This window comes from Trachurus trachurus (assembly GCF_905171665.1).
Source record: "Trachurus trachurus genome assembly, chromosome: 21".
Classification (NCBI taxonomy): Eukaryota; Metazoa; Chordata; class Actinopteri; order Carangiformes; family Carangidae; genus Trachurus; species Trachurus trachurus.
The window spans coordinates 24314444-24336395 of record NC_139899.1 but is presented as its reverse complement, the minus strand read 5'-3'; the positions used below and the strand labels follow the sequence as shown (position 1 = coordinate 24336395).

General features: G+C 40.6%; 2 protein-coding genes across 6 annotated transcripts in view; both read right to left on the bottom strand.

Annotated features, from left to right (window-relative positions):
• The window catches only part of cacnb4a (calcium channel, voltage-dependent, beta 4a subunit), a gene marked incomplete at both ends in the record, with an annotated part of 41946 nt that extends 41174 nt beyond the window's left edge, over nucleotides 1-772 (bottom strand). For 4 of the 5 annotated variants that reach the window (XM_083996801.1, XM_083996805.1, XM_083996802.1 and 1 more), the window contains one exon: nucleotides 710-772. In XM_083996801.1, the coding sequence (XP_083852927.1) occupies nucleotides 710-772 (63 nt within the window). The remainder of the gene's footprint in view (nucleotides 1-709) is intronic. The other variant, XM_083996803.1, reaches the window with a different exon arrangement.
• Nucleotides 773-2761: 1989 nt separating this feature from the next.
• Nucleotides 2762-21451, bottom strand: stam2 (signal transducing adaptor molecule (SH3 domain and ITAM motif) 2). Its single transcript, XM_083996364.1, has 14 exons — nucleotides 21274-21451; nucleotides 19110-19194; nucleotides 18213-18288; nucleotides 17148-17243; nucleotides 16800-16946; nucleotides 12638-12704; nucleotides 12036-12234; nucleotides 10914-11008; nucleotides 10684-10766; nucleotides 10486-10573; nucleotides 10316-10370; nucleotides 9940-10087; nucleotides 6243-6409; nucleotides 2762-4829 (listed from the first exon to the last, which is right to left on the bottom strand). Exons 1-14 carry the CDS (start codon nucleotides 21311-21313, stop codon nucleotides 4607-4609), a joined length of 1569 nt encoding a protein of 522 aa, XP_083852490.1. The 5' UTR covers nucleotides 21314-21451; the 3' UTR covers nucleotides 2762-4606.
• Between the last annotated feature and the right edge of the window lie 501 nt (nucleotides 21452-21952).

Below are 21952 nucleotides of genomic sequence, written 5' to 3'. Positions count from 1 at the left end.
TTTTTAACGGTTTGCACATCAATATGACTGAGGCATCTCTTAGTTTAATGGATATTTAAATTGATGGATTAACCAAAACTCCAAAGTAGTATGTGTCTGTTGCATTTTTAGGACAATTATATGTATATTTTCAAAAGAAGTAGAAGAGGAGGAGGAAGAAGTAGAAGGATCTCAGATTACAGCCTCCTTCAGCACCAGCTCTGAGTGGGTAATGCTGTTATAGAGGGCTGAAATCAATTTCTTCTGTGGAAAAGTGAGCCGGACGCCCTCATACATCATGAGTTGGAGTGCCATCAGAAAATGGTTAATAATTAAGCACACAATTTCATTTACTTTTGCATTAATCAGATTCTCACACTGCAGGACCTGCTGTCATGACTAATGACCCCTCTGGGTCCGGGTCTCATCATTAAGAACAATGACAAATGTAGTTTCAGTTCATACAGAGCTGCTGCACTGTGATTAAGTTCAGTCTGTGTCTGTGTGGATTTGAACATTTCAATTTTTGCTTGGTAGCTATATCAGGAGTGTTAATTACATTTTTTCTGTTAATAGTCCTGATTCTGATTCATAATATTATGGGATGTTTGCATAGATTTGCAGAGAAGAGAAGAGAAGAGAAGAGAAGAGAAGAGAAGAGAAGAGAACAGAAGAGAAGAGAAGAGAAGAGAAGAGGCCTCTGTGTTTTCAATGATTTCCTTTCTCCTACCTGAAACACGGGCTTCTGCAGCCCTTCTCCTATCCCGTGTCGGGTGTAGATGTGCCGGGACATCTCGGCCAGTTCATCGGTCCAGGGCGGAGGCTGGCGCTCGGTGCCGCTCCACTGGAACTGCTGCTGCTCCGGCGGAGGACAGTGGATCGCAGGCTCCAGCTTTGCTTTCGGTTGACGACGGTCAAGGAGAGAAGAAAAACCGTGCGGTGCGGTGCGATGCGTCCAACCTCTGCAGCAGGTCTGCACAGATCTAGAGCCCGTGTGGATATATACAGTCAGTCAGTGGATAACCAACCCTCCCCCCTCCGCTCCCCTCCTCACACTGGTCCAGGAGTAGTGCTGCGTTCAGGGACAACTCAGAGCTTCAGTCATTCAGATGCGCAGCTTCAGATGCATGGATGGATGGACAAACCAAGAAACAGGAAGATCAAAGTATTTTAGAAAAAGTAGACCCCGACCTATCACTTCATTTGAGTAACATGGTGCATTAATCCATACTTAATATTATATATTCTCATATTTATATCTAGTTTCTATTTTTTCCCCTACATTTCCATCTTCCATTTCAATTCATGTTCCATTTTCATCTTCCAAAATACTAAACTGCATGTACAATACAATAACATCAGCTGCTAAAAGACACTGATGCACACAAAAACAAAACAATCAACCAAAAAAACCTTTGAGAATGAGAATAATATAAGAATAAGAATGTGTTTTAATGCATGCAAAATATATTTTAAAACCGGCACAGTCAAATTTCGACTGATTTAGTGGCGTGTTCTTCACTCGGAAAACAAAACAGGCCGGTTTTATCTCAGCAAACTCACCAGGACAAACAACAGATGATAAAATCTCCTCAGTCATCCTCAGCAGACCGAGCCTACAGCACCAGCTGTGTCGTTCTCAGACAATCCCACTGCAGGATGTGGAAAGCCTTCACACTGTGTACATAGCCTGGAGAAACAGCCCGCGGTGTCTGGCCTTGAACATTTAATTAAGAAGAACAAGTCTTTACTCACACTTTGGCACCAGAATAACACTGGTGTTTGAAAGGATCCCCAGTGGACCTATTTGAAAAGTTAAGAGCAGAAGAAACTATTAAAAAAAGAAAAGAAAAAAAAAGCCATGTTAAATCATCAAACCATGTCATGTGGATAATGATCATTTTATGGCGTGTTCATCATGCACAGCTGGTGATGTGGCAGGGAATAGGAAGGCTAATTAGGTAGTTACTATTTTTAAATCATGTTCCTTTTAATTATTTGTACAAATGTAATTACGTCAAAGCATCTTAAAGGAAATAATAGTGAAAAATAAAACCACTTACCAACACAGGTCAATTTGTTTTTATTTCAAAGAATATTTATATGTTTGCTCTGTTACAAAAGCAGTTTCAAAATTCTAGATAGAGGAACTTTTTCCTGGAATATTTTAAATATACAGAATTATACATATCCAGCGGATTCTGAGACTGAAGTTATTTGCCAAAGCTGTATCCGTGTCATTCTTTGATTTCTACAGAAAAAAAAAACAAGGCATCCAGTGGTAAATAAATGTTTACAAAGCTAAGGTGCAAAGTCGATTCCACTGACAAAACCAGGTATTTTACAAATCTAATGTACAGTGCCTTGAATATGAGGCGCGTAAAAAGGAAAATACAGACAGCCCTGGCTAAAAAAAAAAAGGAAATTATAACTATGGAGTCACTGCAATAGAACTGTCTATGAGTCTATGAAAGCTGCTCCTTAGTTTTAGCCCAAAATGTAAAGAAATAACAACAGTAGGTTAAAAACATGTCATACTTTTCTTTCTTCATATTAACAACATCAACATTTGATTTCTGAACCTTTCGACAATTTGTTCCATTTACATTTTTTTTTTGCCTTGACATTAAAAGTAAAACGCAGACAGAAGATAGAAACAATCATTACACATTCTGCAACCATGTAAATTACAACACGTATGACGCCTCCATATATATATATATATATATATATATATATATATATATATATATATATATATATATATATATATATAAAATCAAAGTACAGGCTTTGTATGTCATTGGCCATTTTTGAAATTTGAAGTATACAAGACATGGACACACCTCAGTACTGTGCACTTGCATAAAACATGGACTCCTAACAGAGGATGCTGAATGGAAGAGACCTCACAGATGAAGATCAGAGGCAGAAAGGTACAGATGAATAAATGCATCATTTTTATCATCAGATCAATAAACACACAAAAGATCCAACAAACTATATCTCAGTTCCCCTTTAAAATCTGACAAACCTTTCACAAAAAAAAAAAAAATCAGTGTCATTTTACATGTAAGCCCTCAAGACAGATACAAACACACACAAACAAAACAAACACACACCCAAAAAGAAAAAAAAAGTAATCTTAAATATCTGAAATGCAAATGCTCTACAAGGCAGTGAGGTTATTGGAAAAAAGCAAAGATTGAACCATTTACATGAATATAACTGTTAACATAACAGATCGGCCTCAGTCAATGAATGCTGGTGAGGGACATAGAGGGACAGAGTGAAGCTTGTGGCTTTTTTTCTTTCTTTTTTCTTTTTTTTTTAAAATACCTGCACAGCGAGGAGAGCACCTGCGACCCCGTCGTCCCCACAGATTTAATAAGTGCTGACTTTGCAGAAACATGATCTCCCAGGAACGCGTCAAACAAACAGCACAACAAGGACAAAAAGAGGTCGTCGGATTAAACTGTACCTGCCTTCAGATGAGTTCAACTACACGTTCAAAAAACAAAACAAAAAAAACAACAACAAAGATTGTGATTAAAAACTAAAAAAGACAAACAGGACATTTCAAGGCCGTGTTCACATTAGTGCAGATAAATCTAAAAATTTGCTCCTGAGGTCTTGAATGGTGTTCAATCTACACCGACATGTCTGAATATTGAGCATTGCTCAGTTTTCGAGTGTGGTGTCTCTGTCTCCAATTTGTATTGACTTCAGAAAACCCATTTAAAAAGTTTTTGTCAGCTTGCAGGGTAACTACATCTGACACCTTCAATATCAGCTGTGTATTTATTAGTGATCTGTCTCACAAGAACCTGACAGAACAAGATATGCTTCGGTTTTGATCATCGATACACCTGTCTAATCCAGACGTGCTGATGTTTTACCTGTCTGCTTCATTCTGACGTGTGCTTGTGATTACATTGATCTTGCATGAGGCCGTGTGGGGGCTGCCTGAACATCCAGTACGGATCGGAGCTGCTGCTTTTTCACTGTACTTTTAAATAAAGTAATGTGAACAGAAGGCCAGAGAGACATTTATTTATCTACATCAGTGTGGACACGACCCTGTTGCTTCAGAAGATGATGACGTGTTGCATGGACTCTTTGAGCAGAGCCGACTCAGCAACAGTTTTGTGTAGTTGAGTGTGTAGCATTGTGTTGCATGATCGATTGTGAATGCTCCTTTCCATAAATTAGAAAATGAAGGCTCACTGGCTGCGCTGGTGAGCAAAACCAAACTCTTCTTCTGTGTTGACCTGTGACCAGCGGTGCTTTTAGTCAACCAGGGAGAAAAAAAGAAGAAGACGAAGAAGAAGAAGAAGAAGAAGAGGACGGGACGGGGAAAAAAACCCCGGCGCCATGTTTAGCCTCAAATCCAGTCCTGATTCAGCTGCACAGCAGACCTGCGTTACACACACACACACACCTCAGTTATATCAGCCCTCCTGGAGTGTGTTCAGTCGAGCCCGACGGCCACAAAAACAGCCAAAGGAACGATCCTAAAGCAGTGATCACACACACACGGGAAGCCGAGTGAACACACAGCCGGCGCCTGATAGGACTGAAGGGTGTGTGTGTGTATTGGTGTCAGGTCGTGCTGTCGGTTGGAGTTTTACAGCAGCGGCTGCTGATAATACGCCGCCTGCTGCTGCTGCTGCTGGTGGTGGTGGTGGTGGTGCTGCTGCTGAGGAGCCGGGTGAGGCGGAGCAGCCACGGGATAGGACACGGGAGGCATGTTCGGGTTGTGATAGGTCGACATGTCCATGGCCACGCCCGCCTGAGGTGGGTAAGAAGCTCCAGGAGCTTGGTTCATGTACTGAGTGTTGATAGCCGTGCTGTGAAGAAAATACAGATGTGACACTTTAGTAGCTACAGGAAATATGAAACATGAGTCTCAGCATGTCAAAGTCATAGTCTCGCTCCGTTTTGCCTGTAGAATATAAAATATTAACTCTTAGATCTCTTTCCAGATCTTTCTAAATATCTCATGCACAGCTAAATCTTTAGTACACTGACATACTATAATGAAATATTCAGAATCATTAATAATGCAAATAATACAGCTACACAAATAGCTTAATCATCTATAACACACATGTCACATGTCAAGTGTCTCTGATCAACATTTGCCGTGATGTGGTTCAGACTCATATTGGAAAATTATTCAAATTAACACTGTCACGGCGATTTCAGCAACATCACTCAGCGCTGATACAATCTATGTTGGATTTAAAGGGATAGTTCAACATTTTGGCAAATTGGCCCATTGCCATAATATATATATATATATATATATATACTGTATATAGATAATAATAGATAACGTTACGAGACAGAGTTGTTTTAGAGGTAAATTCATGCAAAACTGCTGATGCGCGTTCCCTTCAAGGGCAGTTTTTCCAGCAAGCAGTCTCTGCATTTACCTCTAAAACAACTCTGTCTCATAACGTTCTGTTATTATCTCATAGCGTGGTGAATGTGCAGGTCACAACTTGTCAACCAGAGCGTTTTGGAGTTGTTGGATTGTGTATTTGATGAGTTTGATGAGGGAAACCAAGAAATCCCATTATGGGATTTCTAAAATAGCTTGCACCGACAATTAAAGGTAATGAACCTACTCCTAAAACTATAGGGATTGTGGCAATGGGCCAATTTGCCAAAATGTTGAACTATCCCTTTAAAGCTCCAACTGGCGCAACTTTCTCCGACACACGCCAGGGATAGATATAAATAATCAGCGCTGACAAGCAAGGTACCTGTGTACTGAGCATCCAGCAGCTGCACATAACAAGAGCCTGTGTGTTGAGCTTTTGTGTCTCTTTCGGTGCTTTAAAAAAAATATTATTTCTTGACTGTTAAATATAGACTGAGCCTCTATGACGTATTATCTATTGGTGACAGATATTCTGGCTCATTCTGCTGTTTAATGTTCATATAAATGTGGGTTTTTATGTTACTCTTGTTGCTTTTCTGTATGTAAAATTTATTTAAATAAATCCATTTCCTCCCAAAGGCAACAAAACACATACTATGATTAATCCTATTTGGAGAACAAGCTCCTGTTTACTTCATTTGTCACAACACAAATGTCTATACCGCATTACAAGCTCTATATCCCCCCATTGTTCAAAACTAGGAGCTTGTTTAATGTCAAAGATGTGAGGTCGCATGATATGAACCTTGTCTTTATTTGTCTGTGCAGAGGTTGCACACTGACAGCTGTATAGGAGCTGTTGTTGTTGTCTTACCTCATGTAGGGAGGCTGAGCGGCTTGGCTGTTGGGCGGGGCTGAGACGTTGGGGGGCAGTGAGTGCAGCGGTCCGGGCTGGTCGCTGGGCAGGTTGTAAGGCTGAGCACCGGGAACTTGGGTCATCGCTGCGGGCAGGTAGGGAGCACCGGCTGGTCCGAGGTAGCCCTGAGCAGACCAGAGGAAAAGAAATGTCTCTAACACAGTACTTCATCATGCTGTCAATTACTGAGCACACAGCACATATGTATACATAAATATATCCACACCACTTGATGGCACGTGATAACAGACACAATATTTTCTTTCTTGTTCTTATTCTGTCTCTTTTTTATTGTGATATGGATCCCCTCGGGTCTGAAATAAAGAATGAATTGAATTGATCATAAAGAGCCGGCCGGTAGAGTGGTTCCAACACAGAAATTTCAAAGTAAAAGCACAGAATAAATGTTATATACCTAAAGGGCAGTCAGTCAAAACCCAGTCAGTCATACAGCAGAGACATAAATCATACTTATACCAATACTATTATTAGATTTGATACCTGGAGTTATTTTATTTCAGACTGCAGAGAGACAGCAGGAAGTAAGCACTGGATCATTGTTTATTTGGTTTGTGTTTGCCCAGGTAAACTAATTAGATGTAATGTCTTATTTAGTGAGGTCAGGTGTATGTTATACCTAGTCCTTATGCTTCATCCATGGTTAATAGCTGTAGCTTCATATTTAACATGTGGTATCGGTCTACATTTTGGCAAAAAAACAAAAAGCAAATGTCTGTTTCCCCAAATGTGAAACTGCTCCTGAGCCTGGAGTGAAATGACAACATTATATAAATGACAAAGCCATTATATAAGTTTAAACATTCAAATTTTAACCAAATTATTCAAAAACTCCAATTCCTAAATTCTCATTCAACCCCCTGAGATGCAAGTTTCTAAGTTTATGAAACCCATTTCCTCACAAAGTTAATATCATCTCCCTCTGTCCCTTGGTTGACCCCGGCAATACTAATAAAAGAGAAGTCCATCACTGGATGTTTGCTCTCCGTGAAAACGTCTGACTACCGGGAGCTGGACACAGAATGAGACGTATAAAACATTGATGGGTGATGAGTAGATTATTCCAGTAAGACAGGTACGGTGCTGCTGTGTTATTTTTAGCACAGTCAAAAGACGACAGAGGCTGATTTGGCTGTTAGAATAAATAGGAATAATATCAGAAACATCATCACTGCAGGTGCAATAACAACCTGGCAGCCAGTTTTTACAGAGCAACGCACAAAACAAAAGAATGATGAAGGGTAAAAAAAAAAAGAAAAGAAAAAAGATGAGCAGTGAGCGCTGTAGTGAGGGGTCTGCCCAGTGAAGTGGATATTTTTCTAAATCTCAGGGGAGAGACAGTGACATCAGTCATTAGAGGAAACATCTACTGCCAAGGAAACACAGGCAGCCTGCGACTCTCCAGGGAGAGAGAAAGAAAAACAAGGCTGACTGAATGTCATGAAGCGATCGGGACGAGTCCAGGAAGTGAAATTAACTATTTCATTAAACAAATAAAAAAAACACTGGGATGTAAAACAAAACAAAACAAAACATGTGAATAATAATTATACTATAATGACATGACAGAGATCAATAGACTCAATAGAAAGAGTGGGAGTGGACAACAGCGTTGACACTCTGGTAGTTAACGAACAGACTGTCAAACAAACACCTCCTCTTCAACAAAGAAATTATTCAGATGTGAATCTTCTAAACTGTGAGTCAGCCTTTGACTGAACCCACCCATAAATTATTTATGACTCCTCATTGATCCAGCAGTCAGAGGGAAAAAGGGGAGGACAGCGTTTCCTCATGCCTCCTGAATGACTTGTCTTGTTGATCAAGCTTATCTAGAGTTACTGGACCAGAGAGAAATAACAAGACAATATTAATCCCCCTATTGAAGAGGAGAAGTCTTTGTAGTTCTTCGACTCCAAAAAGAAACAAAAAAAAAACCTTCGTCCTGATCAGTTCATGGACAGCGTCTGTGTAAACTCTATTTATCACATGAGCCTGCCCCTGGGAACAAGATGTGAAGTGGGTTGAGCTCTCTAATCACCAACCTCCTTCTTGTTTTCTGCTTTGTCCTGTGTCCTTGTCATTTGGATGTGTGCTGGTGTTTTTGTGATTGATTTTAATCAATTCACAGTCATGTGGCTCTGAGGTCAACAATGAAGCTGTTTCATTTTTTCAGACCGTCAAACTGTGCAATATTTTTATGCCCTGGAACAAACAACACTGTATATATATACATTTTATTCTATTTGTGTACATAGCTGTTTATACTCTTTAAATATTTTTGTACAAAACTGTACAGACTGTCTCTCTCTCTCTTTCTTTTCTCTTATATTTGCATATTTTTCTACCCTTTTGCCTCCTTGTTGTATGCTTCTGTAACAACCAAATCTCCCATGTGTGGGATCAATAAACAGTCTTGTCACTGTCAATAGACTTCTGTGTAGTATAATAGGGGTTAATTGGGATAGTCCATAAAAAAAGGACCTTGAGTTTTTCCCTATTTTACAGATGAAGGTTGTAAAGTAAGAAAATGTCATCAATTGTTCTGAAGCAGATCTAATTCTGAACTTCATGTGTTTTTGTTTCCTGCATGAAAAGCCACCTGCTTCACTAAACATGTGACCGGTCTCATCTTTCTGTTTTCCATCACTACACCAGACTTTCCTCACTCTGAGCTCACAATAAAACAGCTGTGCTACCATTTAGTTTCGATATATACAGTCAAGGCAGGAAATGGAATCAGACGCTCTGATTGGCTGTGACAGTACCCACTGGAGCCAATAGGAATGTCAAGTTGAGTGACGTTACTAGCAAACAAGGTGGATCAGGATCAATGGCTAGACACGGAGAGAAAGTAGCAATGCAGCAGAAAAATGTTAAAAACTGCTTCAATTAAAGTCATTAACACAGACAGACAGGGGCTTGTTAGAAAACTCTAATGATCTGGTTTCAGGAGAAAACAACAGTCACAGCATAATGATGCTTTAAAGACAACATGATAATTGGAAGTGTCTACCCTCCCTTGGGCCATTGTCTTTCAGTATGATAAAAGCTACAAAAATAAAATAACAAATTTAAAGGGATAGTTCAACATTTTGGCAAATTGGCCCATTACCATAATCCCTATAGTTTTAGCAGTAGGTTCGTTACCTTTAATTGTCGGTGCAAGCTATTTTTAGAACGGTGGAGCAGAGCCGCAAGCTGCTCAGAGCTACGCTACGGAGGCTAATGGGATTTAAATTCATGCAAAACAGCTGATGCGCTTTCCCATTGGGGCAGTTTTTCAGCAAGCAGTCTCTGTATTTACCTCTAAAACAACTCTGTCTCGTAACGTTCTGTTATTATCTCATAGAGTGGTGAATGTGCAGGTCACAACTTGTCCACCAGAGCGTTTTGGAGTTGTTGGATTGTGTATTTGATGAGTTTGATGAGGGAAACCAAGAAATCCCATTAGCCTCCGTAGCGTAGCTCTGAGCAGCTCGCGGCTCTGCTCCGCCGTTCTAAAAATAGCTTGCACAGACAATTAAAGGTAACGAACCTACTCCTGAAACTATAGCGATTATGGCAATGGGTCAATTTGCCAAAATGTTGAACTATCCCTTTAACAAGGCCTACATCATCATTATGGTTTTCTGACCTGCATGGCCACAGCCGTGCCGGCCGGTGCGTACTGCGGCTGCATCTTGGAGTAGGACGAGTAGAACGGGGCCTCGTTCATGAGCTTGTTGTAAAGCTCCAGAGCCTCCAGAACTTTCACATTCAGCTCCGACAACTCTGAGTGCTTCCTGCAACAAGAGGAGACAGACATCAGTGGAGCGGTCCTTGTGGGATACAGCTTTCCCTGCTGAAGCTTCTCATGCGTGGTCCTCTGAAGTCTCGACAAGCTGACGAGGGCACAATTACTGCTGTCTTCATCTGAGGCCTCAGAGCAGCTCAAGTGGATGTTAGTTTAGATAATCAGGGATATCTATATATGGGAAGTTTACAAATTAATGATAATGACACTAAAGTACCTGTCAATCTCCTCCAGCTTCTCGTCAATCAGTGGATTCATCTGTTCACATGCGCCTGTTCAATCAGGTACAGAAAACAAACAACCGTCAGAAAACAACAGTGTAACTCAGATTGAAGGCAGGCGTCGCAGGCAGAGAGACCAGATCTGGAGCAGTATTAAGGTTTATACCCTCCAGCTGGATCAGCTCCAGGGAGTCCGGAGATGGATCTGCAGGATCTGCATTTTGCAGCAGTGCCAACGTTCTGTCCATCTTCCCCTGCAGAGAGGAGAGAGGAGAGAGAGGAGAGAGAGCAGGTTTGGATCGGTGGTTTGATTGAGAGGTTATTTGGGTTTTGGAAATGAATGTCCACTGAGGAAATGTAGTACCTCATCTATAAAGACAGGCTCAGGCTCCACTTTGGTTTCCAGACTCGTCTCTTCGGGGATGGCTGTCTTTTCAACAAAACTCACTGTAGAGGGAAAAAAAGGGATAAAAGTTCAATCAGCAGTTCTCAAACTAACTTGAAATGAAACAGCCTGAAGAGGACAAAGTGTTCATGAGTGTTTAAAGCTCAAGGGATAATAATGTCAGTTTTCTGATGGTGTAAAAGAAATACCTGTCTCTGGTTCAGCGTTCAGATTGGTTGTGACAAAGTTGGAGGGGAAGAGGCCCACTCCTCTGTGGTTCTCTCCTTTCCACCAGTTTGGATCACTGCAAAAAAACAAACAAACCATGAAACGGTTAGAGACATCAATGCATGAGCTTCTGAGAGGGAGACGCACTGAGCACCTGGCTCTGGTTCACAGCAGTCACACAGCTCACAGTATAAAATGCTTCAGTTTATTGCATCTATTACTGCTGTAAAGCCGAGTTATTAAATGGGTTATACAGAACATCGTCATGATATTAAAATCTATGAAAGTGCTCCTGGCTTTATTTGTTTAACAGACATTACCAGCTACTTAATAAACCTACAGTGTGTGGAGCAAGTTTAGACTGTAAATCATCAGGCTGCATAAAGGGATTTATTCTATTAAAGGGATAGTTCAGCATGAGGTAAATTAATGCAAAACCGCTGATGCGCATTCCCCTCGGGAGCAGTTTTTCGGAAAGCAGTCTCTCTCCATTCGCCTTGAAAACACCTCCGTCTCATAACGTTCTGTTATTATCTCATAGCGTGGTGAATGTGCAGGTCACAACTTGTCCATGAGAGCGTTTTGGAGTTGTTGGATTGTGTATTTGATGAGTTTCATGAGGGAAACCAAGAAATCCCATGAGCCTCCGTAGCGTAGCTCTGAGCAGCTCGCGGCTCTGCTCCGCCGTTCTAAAAACAACTTGCACCGACAATTAAATGTAACAAACCTACTGCTAAAACTATAGGGATTATGGCAATGTGCCAATTTGCCAAAAATGTTGAACTATCCCTTTAAGCAACTAAAAGGATAAATAAAGGTTGTGATTTTTATAGATTCTGCTAAAATAAAGAGGAAACCAGAGTTTATCACATCTATCACACATCTTTTCATCTCCTGTAGTGAAACTCTGTGAGATTATTGGATTTCTAGATGCATCTCACACATGGTAAACAAACCTTGGGAGATTATGAGCTATACAAAAGTAGGATTTTATTGCACAGGGCTCATATTGGCTAAGTCTCTGCAACAGCGATGACCTTTACTCTAAAACTGGTATTTCCAAGGATAAAGCAGAACTGATTAGATCTGCTCTGAAACTGTACCTGTCGTCCAAAACCAGGATAACTTCTCCCGTTTTGAAGGTCAACTCGTTATCTTCGGCCGCTTCAAAGTCGTACAGCGCGCGCACCTTCCGCGCCTCCTGCCCTCCTCCGCCATTGGTGTAGGCCGGGGGGTCAGAGGTCACGGTCAGGGGCCGTGTATCGGCCTGCTGCTTCTGCTCCTGTAAGGACAGCTCGATGGCTGGGGGAGGACGATCGGAGGGATCGGATGAGAGAACGGGAGAGAGGCGGAGAGGAGAGATGAGTATCTGTCAAACGTCCAACACATATGGGCTTGGCACTGACGCAGGATTCATCACTTTCATTATTTATTTTCTTATTGCAGGAATATAAACAGCTCTCAGAAGGCCGATCACAGGCAGCGAAACAACCCTTTGAAGCATGGGAACGTGAAATCTTGTCCCAAAATCAATTTACAAGGTTATATTATTGATAAAAAGAAGTATTTTTACGGAAAATTCATGCAAACTACAAATAATCAGCCTCATAAATACAACAAAGTCACTGGAAAAAGTGTGTCCGCTGTAGAAGAACTATGCTTATGAGAGGAGTGTGTAGAGCTGATTCATGGCATCTCACTTTACCTTTGGCCAGGTCGTCATCATCCGATGGTTTGCTTGCAGCAGGTGTGCTGACCTTTGCAGTGGACCCCTGTGGTCAATATAGAAAGATAAGGTCAGGTCTTTGTGTGTGCATAAGTGTGTGTGTATCCATATAGCTACAGGAGGGAGGGTGAGTGTGTAAGCCCTCAGACTATAGGAGTGCAGTGCCACCTGCAGGCCGTGCTGGGGACTACACGGTCAGAGCCGCGGCTCTGGCCCTCAGACACAAACACTCCACACAGATGTCTCATGTGCAGCTCCGACCCGACCACCAGGTCAAAGTGGACATCGCTGCCGGAGCCGTAGCACAACTCTAGACAAATATTCACAGAATGTGAACTAAGGTTGAATGCTCTCTGTTGGCGCAGGGGAATGTATTACCAAGACTGCTCCCAGTACAGTAGAGAGAAAAATGTAGATTTACATTATGACGAAGGGAAACTATTATTAACAGAGAATTAACTGACTTGTAATGAAGCAATATAACATAGAAATCTGTGCTTCTGCAAAGGAAAAGCTTAAAAATGCAAGTGTATTTTAAAACTAGGATTTATAGCTAAAATTCTTTATTAAACTTTCTGCATTGTGCCCAGTGTATTGTGTGTATTGATTACAAGTACTTTAAGACCACTGGAAACAATCAGTTATTCAAGTGAATAGGAAACTGAGTCCACCACACGTTTAAATGGTGCTGTAGTTTACAAGTGAAAAACACTCATCAAAGGAATCATAATTTCATCATTGGCACAATATGGGGACACTTAATAAAATGTAAAATTTATAAAGACAGTGTTCAACTGTTACAAAACAGATAAGAGTTATGTAAAATGTAGGTGCACATCAAAACTGGGTGTCCAGCAGTGTCAGTGTGTGATTAATAGGTGTGGTTGTCACATGACTACACACGCCTCTCCACTAATAGACTATGTGGTAAGAAAACTAAATGCAGCAAAACAAACAAAAAGGTAAAAAAAATTAAATAAATAACAGGAACTGGGAAGCTCATTTGTTTAACATGGTCTGATAACACGTGGCTGGATGCAAACATGCTGGGAAAAAAAAAAACCACCCCTGCATCTCATTAAAAACAAAACAAAAATAAAGACCTTCAAATTCAATGAGTGATCGCTACAGGAGGCGCTGCCACAGCTTGAGTCACATTACCTGCTGCTGTTTGCACATCAGCTGACAGAGATGAAATGTCATACCTGCCGCCTCCTGAGCCACCTGCTCTCTGTGTTAAGCAGGTTTCTCAGCCCTTCCCTCCACACACACACACACACACACACACACACACACACACACACACACACACACACACACACACACACACACACACAAAAAGGCAGCGCACGGATCAGAAAGCTAATTACATCCATGTTCCAACTTGTCTGCTTAGACTAAACACACAGATCATGTTCAGTGGCATTTTCTTAAATACACCTCCAAAAGGGGTTTCACTTTTATAGTAAGTAAACACTATTAAGCATTAGTTAATACTGAATTCTTCATTTAACGCATGAATACTATAGTATGTAGTTTATAAATACAGTTAGTGCTTATCAATGATGAGTAAAACATGTTTTACTGTGTTTTTAAACTACATACTAATGATGAATTCACTATTTAATGGTTAATAGTGTGTATCTATTATAAAGTGTTACCCCAAAAACTAATCTGATTAATATCAGACAGTGCAGTTCAACACCAATGGAAACAACCTCCGTCATAAACATATAGTGACATTTATACCTCTGACAGAGCCGATCAAATCTGAACATAGAACTGAAAAGTGTATGAGTGTGAATGAGTGTGCCTCATAAAAGCAGCAGCTGGTTGTATTAATCTGGATTAAATGAGGGTTAACTTAACCCTCTGCTCATCTACAATGTGATGATACTGACTGATGTGTGTGGCGATGAACATGTGCATCAGAAGAACCTGCTCTCCCTGTTACTCAGCCAGATTAAACCATGGACAATGTTTATTATTTACCTTTCAAAAGGCAAATTTGGGCTTGTCCGCGTGTGAGCCAATTTGTTTATTACAGATTCACATCATGAAAAATTTGACTGTTAAAGCGAGGTGTCCAAGAACATCAACGTCGAACCACTACCACTCTGGAAAGCGATAAACTCGGAGTCAGACGACCATTCAACACATGAAGAAGCAAAAGCCGCCGGCCACAGAGAGGATATGAACGTATCATTCACAGATGATATAATTGTAGGTCAACTGCTTCACGACAACCTGGGGACAAAGTCCAGTCACTCCAACCCCTGACACAGATCAGCTTGTGACATAATGAGCCAGGCAGACTTCAGACAGAGAGAGGGAAGCTCGGCCTGCTGCAGTCACACACACTCACTCCTGATCCTCAGACATAAACACACACATCCACAGAATAATGCGAAATATGTGAAGAGGAAATTCCACTGTAAGCTGCTGCTGCTGCCATACGGACGCAGACGGCCGAGCTCCACCCAGCCTGAATGAACCCTCGCACACTGGAGAGAGAGACACTTTGTGCAGTGAAACCGCCACGGCCGTAATAACAGCCTGCAGCCAGACCGAACCGACCCACACACACTTAGATGCATTTTATGTTGTTATCCTGCATAAGCCTACAACTGTAATTAGGGAGGGGAGTGTGGAGGGACGGCCGCCACTGACACAGCGCTGTTAGAGCTGACTGATGGGTATTTTTACCTCGATTTGGCCAATCACACAAATCACAGACATGAAAGTTAGAGAGAGAGAGAGAAAGAGATGGAGAGAAGACGACAGGCAGCAAACAGCCACAGGACGGACTCGAACCTGAGACTACAGCCACTCCACTGTGTTTGCATTTGACAATGGTGTTTTCAGATGAAACGATCTTTGTCCAGATGAGTGTTTTAAACAACCCTGCATCCAGACCAACACACCTAAAAACAGGAAGTAGATCGTCCACTCTCCAGTTGATGAGTTACAAAACGAGCAACAGCAGAGACAGCCGCAGAGTTATAATGGATGGTTTCATTCATCAGCTGCTGCTAGCAAAGACGATGGCACAGATGAGATCCAATCAATGCAAAGTTCTCCATTTTCATCTCTCTGGACGACAACACAACACAACCCTGGAGTTTTGATACTAAAATGGGGTTAGCAGCGGTGTTTCCAAACGTCTCTGTTTTCAGTGGACAGGTGGTGGAGACGTAGGAAATAAGATCCTTTTTTAAAAATAAAACAGTAACAGTGTGGACATAGTCTGACTGTGCGTTCACACCAAAAGCTTCAAAAGCTTCAAAAACGCCGCAAGTTAATTAATTTCAATGAGAAATGGGCAAATGTTGTCGCAGCAGCTGCTAGACATTTGAAAACAAGACACACCACAGGAGAACATAGAGGTAAAAAGCACAAAGCACACAGCATTGCTGTAAATGATAATGCCAAATAAAAACAACAAAGCCACTATAAAATCTATACAGAGGACAGATAAGAAACAACAATAAATCAAATCTAAAAATACATGAACAAGCCTAGTAAGGCAATAAATAAGTGCAAGAGTAGCCTACGACTGACTGTGTGGCTACCTCCTTTTCCCCGCATTCAGGAGGGTGATGGCTGTCGGGGTGAATGAGTGTTTCTATCTGTTGGTTTTGACCGAGGGAAGACTGAAGAAGTTGAGTCTCGGTTAACTTTATGCAATCAGTCAGAATAGAGGTGTGTCCTTCGGCTCCTTTAAATGAGTGTTACGTACAGTAAGTGTTTGTGGCACAGGCTCTTCCAGGCGGAGCCACCTTCCTTCACTGAACTGTGCCGTGTGTGTGTAGTTAGTTTCAGAGTTTAACCCTTGAGAGTGATTAAAGGGAATCAGATTTGTGGATTTCCTTCTCAAGAATAATATGAACTTCAGTGTTGGTGTGTTGATCTACTTCACACTGTTCGATCTATCCTACGTTGCACGATGCTTGAGAATCTGAAGAATGTGAGATAGTGATAAAAAGAGACTTCTCACACCCATGCAGCTCTCCATGCATGTGTTTTTTGACATGTACAGAAACACTGATATAGGCGATTACAAGGAGTTATTTCGACTTCCACCTTCACTTGTGTTTGTTCTCAAAATCAGACATGTATATTCTGCGTTAGGTCGACATACCTGTGAGGATCCGGAGGGGAAACTGATGCCTTCCTCTTTCAGGGACTTGATGGTGGCGCCGATTAGACTGAGCTGTGGATCCTTCTGGAAACCATCTGCCCACTCCACCATCAGGGCCTTTAGCTTCTCACACACCTTAGGGTGGGCCTGCAAGCACACAAACACCTCTGAGTGGATCTATCCAGTCTTTCTGTGCCAGATGGAAGACTGTGACAGCTGCCCAGTCTCAGTTAACCTTTCTCAGAGAGTGAGGGAGTGCATATGTGAGAATGACTGTGGTTTAAAAAAAAAAAACAGAGATGACGGACAGGTAAGTTTATAAAAAAAAAGAAAAAATTGAGTACATACTCTGCTCAGCACACTTCGTACTTCACTGGCAAACTCCCGTGAACAGATTTCCAAGTGGAAGATTTTTCCACAGTTTGACACACAGGCACCCAGCACCTGCAAGAGAAGTGGTTTGAATAAATAAAGCAGCCAGTATATCTTGAATTATAGCAAAAACAAACAAAAAAATCAATTTCTACCAAGGATTACTGAATTAATTCAATTCAAAAAGCTTTATTGTCTATCACAAGGACAGAAAATTGTCATTGGTTTGGGCTCTGAACAGTTAGACCCACAAACACGAATGTAAAACCCACATTAAAAAAACTCACATAAAAGCTATAATTATTCACCATGCAGCTTTTGTGCTTATAGATGGATTTAGTGACAACGGGGCTTTAATGAGTGAACGTAGAGATCTAAATATAGAGTAAGCCATGTGACAGTTTTCACTGAGAAACAGCTCCAACTCGTCTCATCACAGTTTAATCTTCCCAGTATGAAATCTTCTTCACTTCTCTCTCTACGGCTCTGACAATGCAGCGTTAGATCAATTACAGCTTCTCTGCAGCAGAGCAATTAAATCCTTTGACATTTGACAAGGGGAAATTTAGAAGCTTTGTCTTTTTTTTTTTCTTTTTTCTAAATGGTTATTTTGAGCATCTGCTGCAGACGGATGATGAAAAACAGACAAATGTGAACAAGCATGTTTCTGTAGAGCTGTTTTGTTGTTGCCATTATTTCCATTTTGGGAAACAGTACTTGTACATGAGCACTTTGAGGTCTCTGATGACTCAATTAAATTGCAACAGTTTCTATGTGAGCCACTCTGACATCATTGATTTATTGTGTACCGGTAATTACATTATTCCTGACTTAATAATGTCTATAAAGCACGTCCATTAGAGAACTTAACATCGATTGCATCTTGAGTCTTAAGCTTTAGAGGACATTAAATATCTTTAATGGAAAAATCACAGAGGAGCTTGTTTTTAGTGGTGATGGCCGTTCTGTTGCTATGGCAACGGTATACAATGGGCAGTAGAACGCTGGATGTGAGGCGTGACAGCATAGCAACAAACTCACATTGAGGGCCTGCATGGCAACATGAGGCACTTTGTGGTTGACTCTCTTCATAATGGATCTCAAGCTGTCCTTTGGTCTGGAACAGAAGAAACACAAATACAATTCAGTTACAGTGATGGGATGGAATTTAAAGGGATAGTTTAACATTTTGGCAAATTGGCCCATTGCCATAAAATCCCTATAGTCATAGCAGTAGGTTTGTTACCTTTATTTGTCGGTGCAAGCTATTTTTAGAACGGCGGAGCAGAGCCGTGAGCTGCTCAGAGCTACGCTACGGAGGCTCATGGGATTTCTTGGTTTCCCTCATCAAACTCATCAAATACACAATCCAACAACTCCAAAACGCTCTGGTGGACAAGTTGTGACCTGCACATTCACCACGCTATGAGATAATAACAGAACGTTACGAGACAGAGTTGTTTTAGAGGAAAATTCATGCAAAACCGCTGATGTGCGTTCCCGTCGGTCAGCAAGCAGTCTCTGCATTTACCTCGAAAACAACTCTGTCTTCTAAAGTTCTGTTATTATTTCATAGCGTGGTGAATGTGCAGGTCACAACTTGTCCACCAGAGTGTTTTGGAGTTGTTGGATTGTGTATTTGATGAGTTTGATGAGGGAAACCAAGAAATCCCATTAGCCTCCATAGCGTCGCTCTGAGTAGCTCACGGCTCTGCTCCACCGTTCTAAAAATAGCTTGCACCGACAATTAACGGTAATGAACCTACTGCTAAGACTATAGGGATTATGGCAATGGGCCAATTTGACAAAATGTTGAAGTATCCCTTTAAAGATGAATACAAATGTGATGTGCTTATGTAACTACTTCAATCACATTGCTGCTTAATTGCTTACAAACTCTTGTTATCAAAAAGAAAACGCGTCTTTTTCCCAGCTCACCCATTGGTTGTCGTCCCAATCTTATCGCAGATGTCCATAATGAGCCCCCAGTCATCTGCTGTGTTGTTTTCATTGGTTGCCTTCTCTGGAAATATGTCAAACAGAGACAGAGTACATATGGTGCTGTGAGAAAATATCTTCACTGGCATCACCGGCTGCTTCTCCGGTAATGTAATCGTGGGCAGACATGTGAATAGCAGGTGTTGAGCTGCCACATTTCAGAAGTGGGACCCTACACCGCCTACATCTCATAGCTGTTTTATTGTGTTGAACTCGCAGGTTTTCCCAAAGTCACACGTTTTGTTTTGAAGTGATAAACCAGCCCGATCTGAAAGCATTTTAGCTTGTGATCGGTTTGGCACATGCCAGGCTAAACAACAGCCACCACACTATTCAAATATGGCATGAGAGTTAGTTACCGTGTTGGAAAACAAATCTTCTTTTCTCCTGAAACACTTCATGTTTCAAGTTCAGTTTTGTAATATATTTCATAACACTGCGTTTGTTTCTTATGAGAGTAGAGACCGCGATCTTCTGGTCAGGTGAAGTAATCCCCTACTCTGCTTTGCAATATGTAAACAGGAAATGACTCAAACAGATATTTCCAGCCCATAGTTAACCCTGTCATGAGACTCAACATCATATTGCCCATGTAACACTCAGTAAGTCATTTGAATGTAACAGTGAACTATTGTCTGGTCATACAAGACCTGTGGTGTCAGATAAGGCTGGTGGTGACCTGGGAACTTTGCATAAAAATATATGACTGACATGACTGTGAGAAAGTACACAACAGAGAGCAACAGGCTAACACACTGTAAACAAACTGATTCATAACAGTGAAGACTCTGAACCAGTTGATTGATCAACTAATTGCAAACATACTTCAGCGGTTAATCTGTTCTCTAAATAATTGCTGATTAATTTCCCTACAAATAAATGAATGCTTCATTTATCAACCGACATTTTTTGTATTACATCTGACATCATTAGGGCTGCACCTATCCATTATATTATTAGTCATCAATGTGTTGGTAATTTTTTCCCAAAGACATAAGGGAGGGAGCGCACATCAGCGTTGGTGAGGTGCTGACAACGGAAGCAAAACTGGCTTAAAGAAGGCGAAGTCGCACACTCAGAGCCACAATGTCAAATTGGACTTTTTAATACAAACTGTTCAGACATAACCGAGGTTTCAACGCAGAGGTCTTCCTCAGGGTGTGGTGATTTTCCCAATCAATCAGTTATTTTATGAACATGTCAGAAAGGAATGAAAGAATATTTAAGTGCAAAATCACCCCTTTAAATGTCTTATTTATTTTTATGTGTTATCTTGTTTTAACTGTGGGAAAAAAAGGCCAAAATATCAAATTAACAATCATTTCTAACAGGAGGGGAACAGGAAACGATATTTGACGGATTGAGACAGTTTTTTGTTTTTGTTTTTAATTACTGCTTTGGAAAGGACCTTAATGAATAATCAATTATCAAAATAAATATTGATAAAGTTTCCATTACCTGACTATTTCATTAATGGTCCAATAAATATGGGCTTCATCTGATATGTACTTATCTTATAATTGTTAAATTCTAATTATCATCACTGAATCATAAGGTCATTTTCTCAATTAACTGCTTAATTGATTGGTCAATCATATATTTACGTCATATACCATTGCTATAACTGAACATCTTGAGCGTTTAGAGCTGTGTCATTGTCACTGCGATGGTCATTTTTACCACATATAAATATCTTATTGACTAATTGATAAATCAAGATTTAGAATAATAGATAATTTCCGAAAAATCTCCCTAAATTGACAGTATGACCTGATTTGACATCATGTGATCCTGTACTTCTCGCCAGTCACGGTTTATGTCAGTCAGCCCTCAAAGTTAGTTACCTACAAAGCAGTCGCTTATCTTGGTGAATATAGGTGATCGATAAACACAGCGGAAGTTGTTGACAACCTATCAGCCTGAGAAATACACATTTAAAAAGGACAACACTGACATTTGTGTAGGTTTTTGTAACCAAAACACTGTCTGTGGTGAACAAAATAAAGAAGTGAAGCTAGCTAAGCTAAGCTAAGCTAACGTTAGCTCCCAGTGTTGTTGGCCCTGTCGTTAGTGAAAACAAAACACCAAGAGAAACTTCACTTACCAACATCTTGGTCGAACGGATTTTGAGCAAATAAAGGCATGCTAGCGATTTAAAAAGGGTCACCCTTCTTGACCAAAGAAAAGTATGTGTATTCTGTAAACTAATGTTTAACCTAAACAAATATCTCTTCCCTGTCCATTAAACTCGCACCAGTTGCTTTTCCGGAAACTTGGCTGCCCTCGGTAATGCCTGAACAAAATGTTGATACCCACGAATGCAACTGATTTATTTTTATTTTATTTTATTTTATGTATTTATTTTTGTATGTATTGCTTTTAAAACATGTAAAATAATAAAAAAAAAACAAATCAAGTAAAGCTAATTTGTATTCATTCATCAAAAATATTCAGTACATAGTACACGTTATGCTTCTGTTTATAGAAGTAAAATACTGACATCTAGTGGGGAAAACAGGAAAGTGCAGCCATGATTTCAGTGATTTCATAATTTCCAGTAGAGTCACAAAGTGTTTGGTTCAACCCCAGAGTGTTAAAGTTGGAATTAACCAGTGAACATACATTTAGAGGTAAAAAAAAAATAAATAATGTTTTTTTTTTTTTCTTTCAACATTATAATATGAAAGAGAACAACATCAAGCAATTTCAGTGTAATTCAGTCTTGGACACTAGGCGGCGCGCCTCTAAAAAGAGCGGCTCTTTTTATTCGGAGGAATTGACAA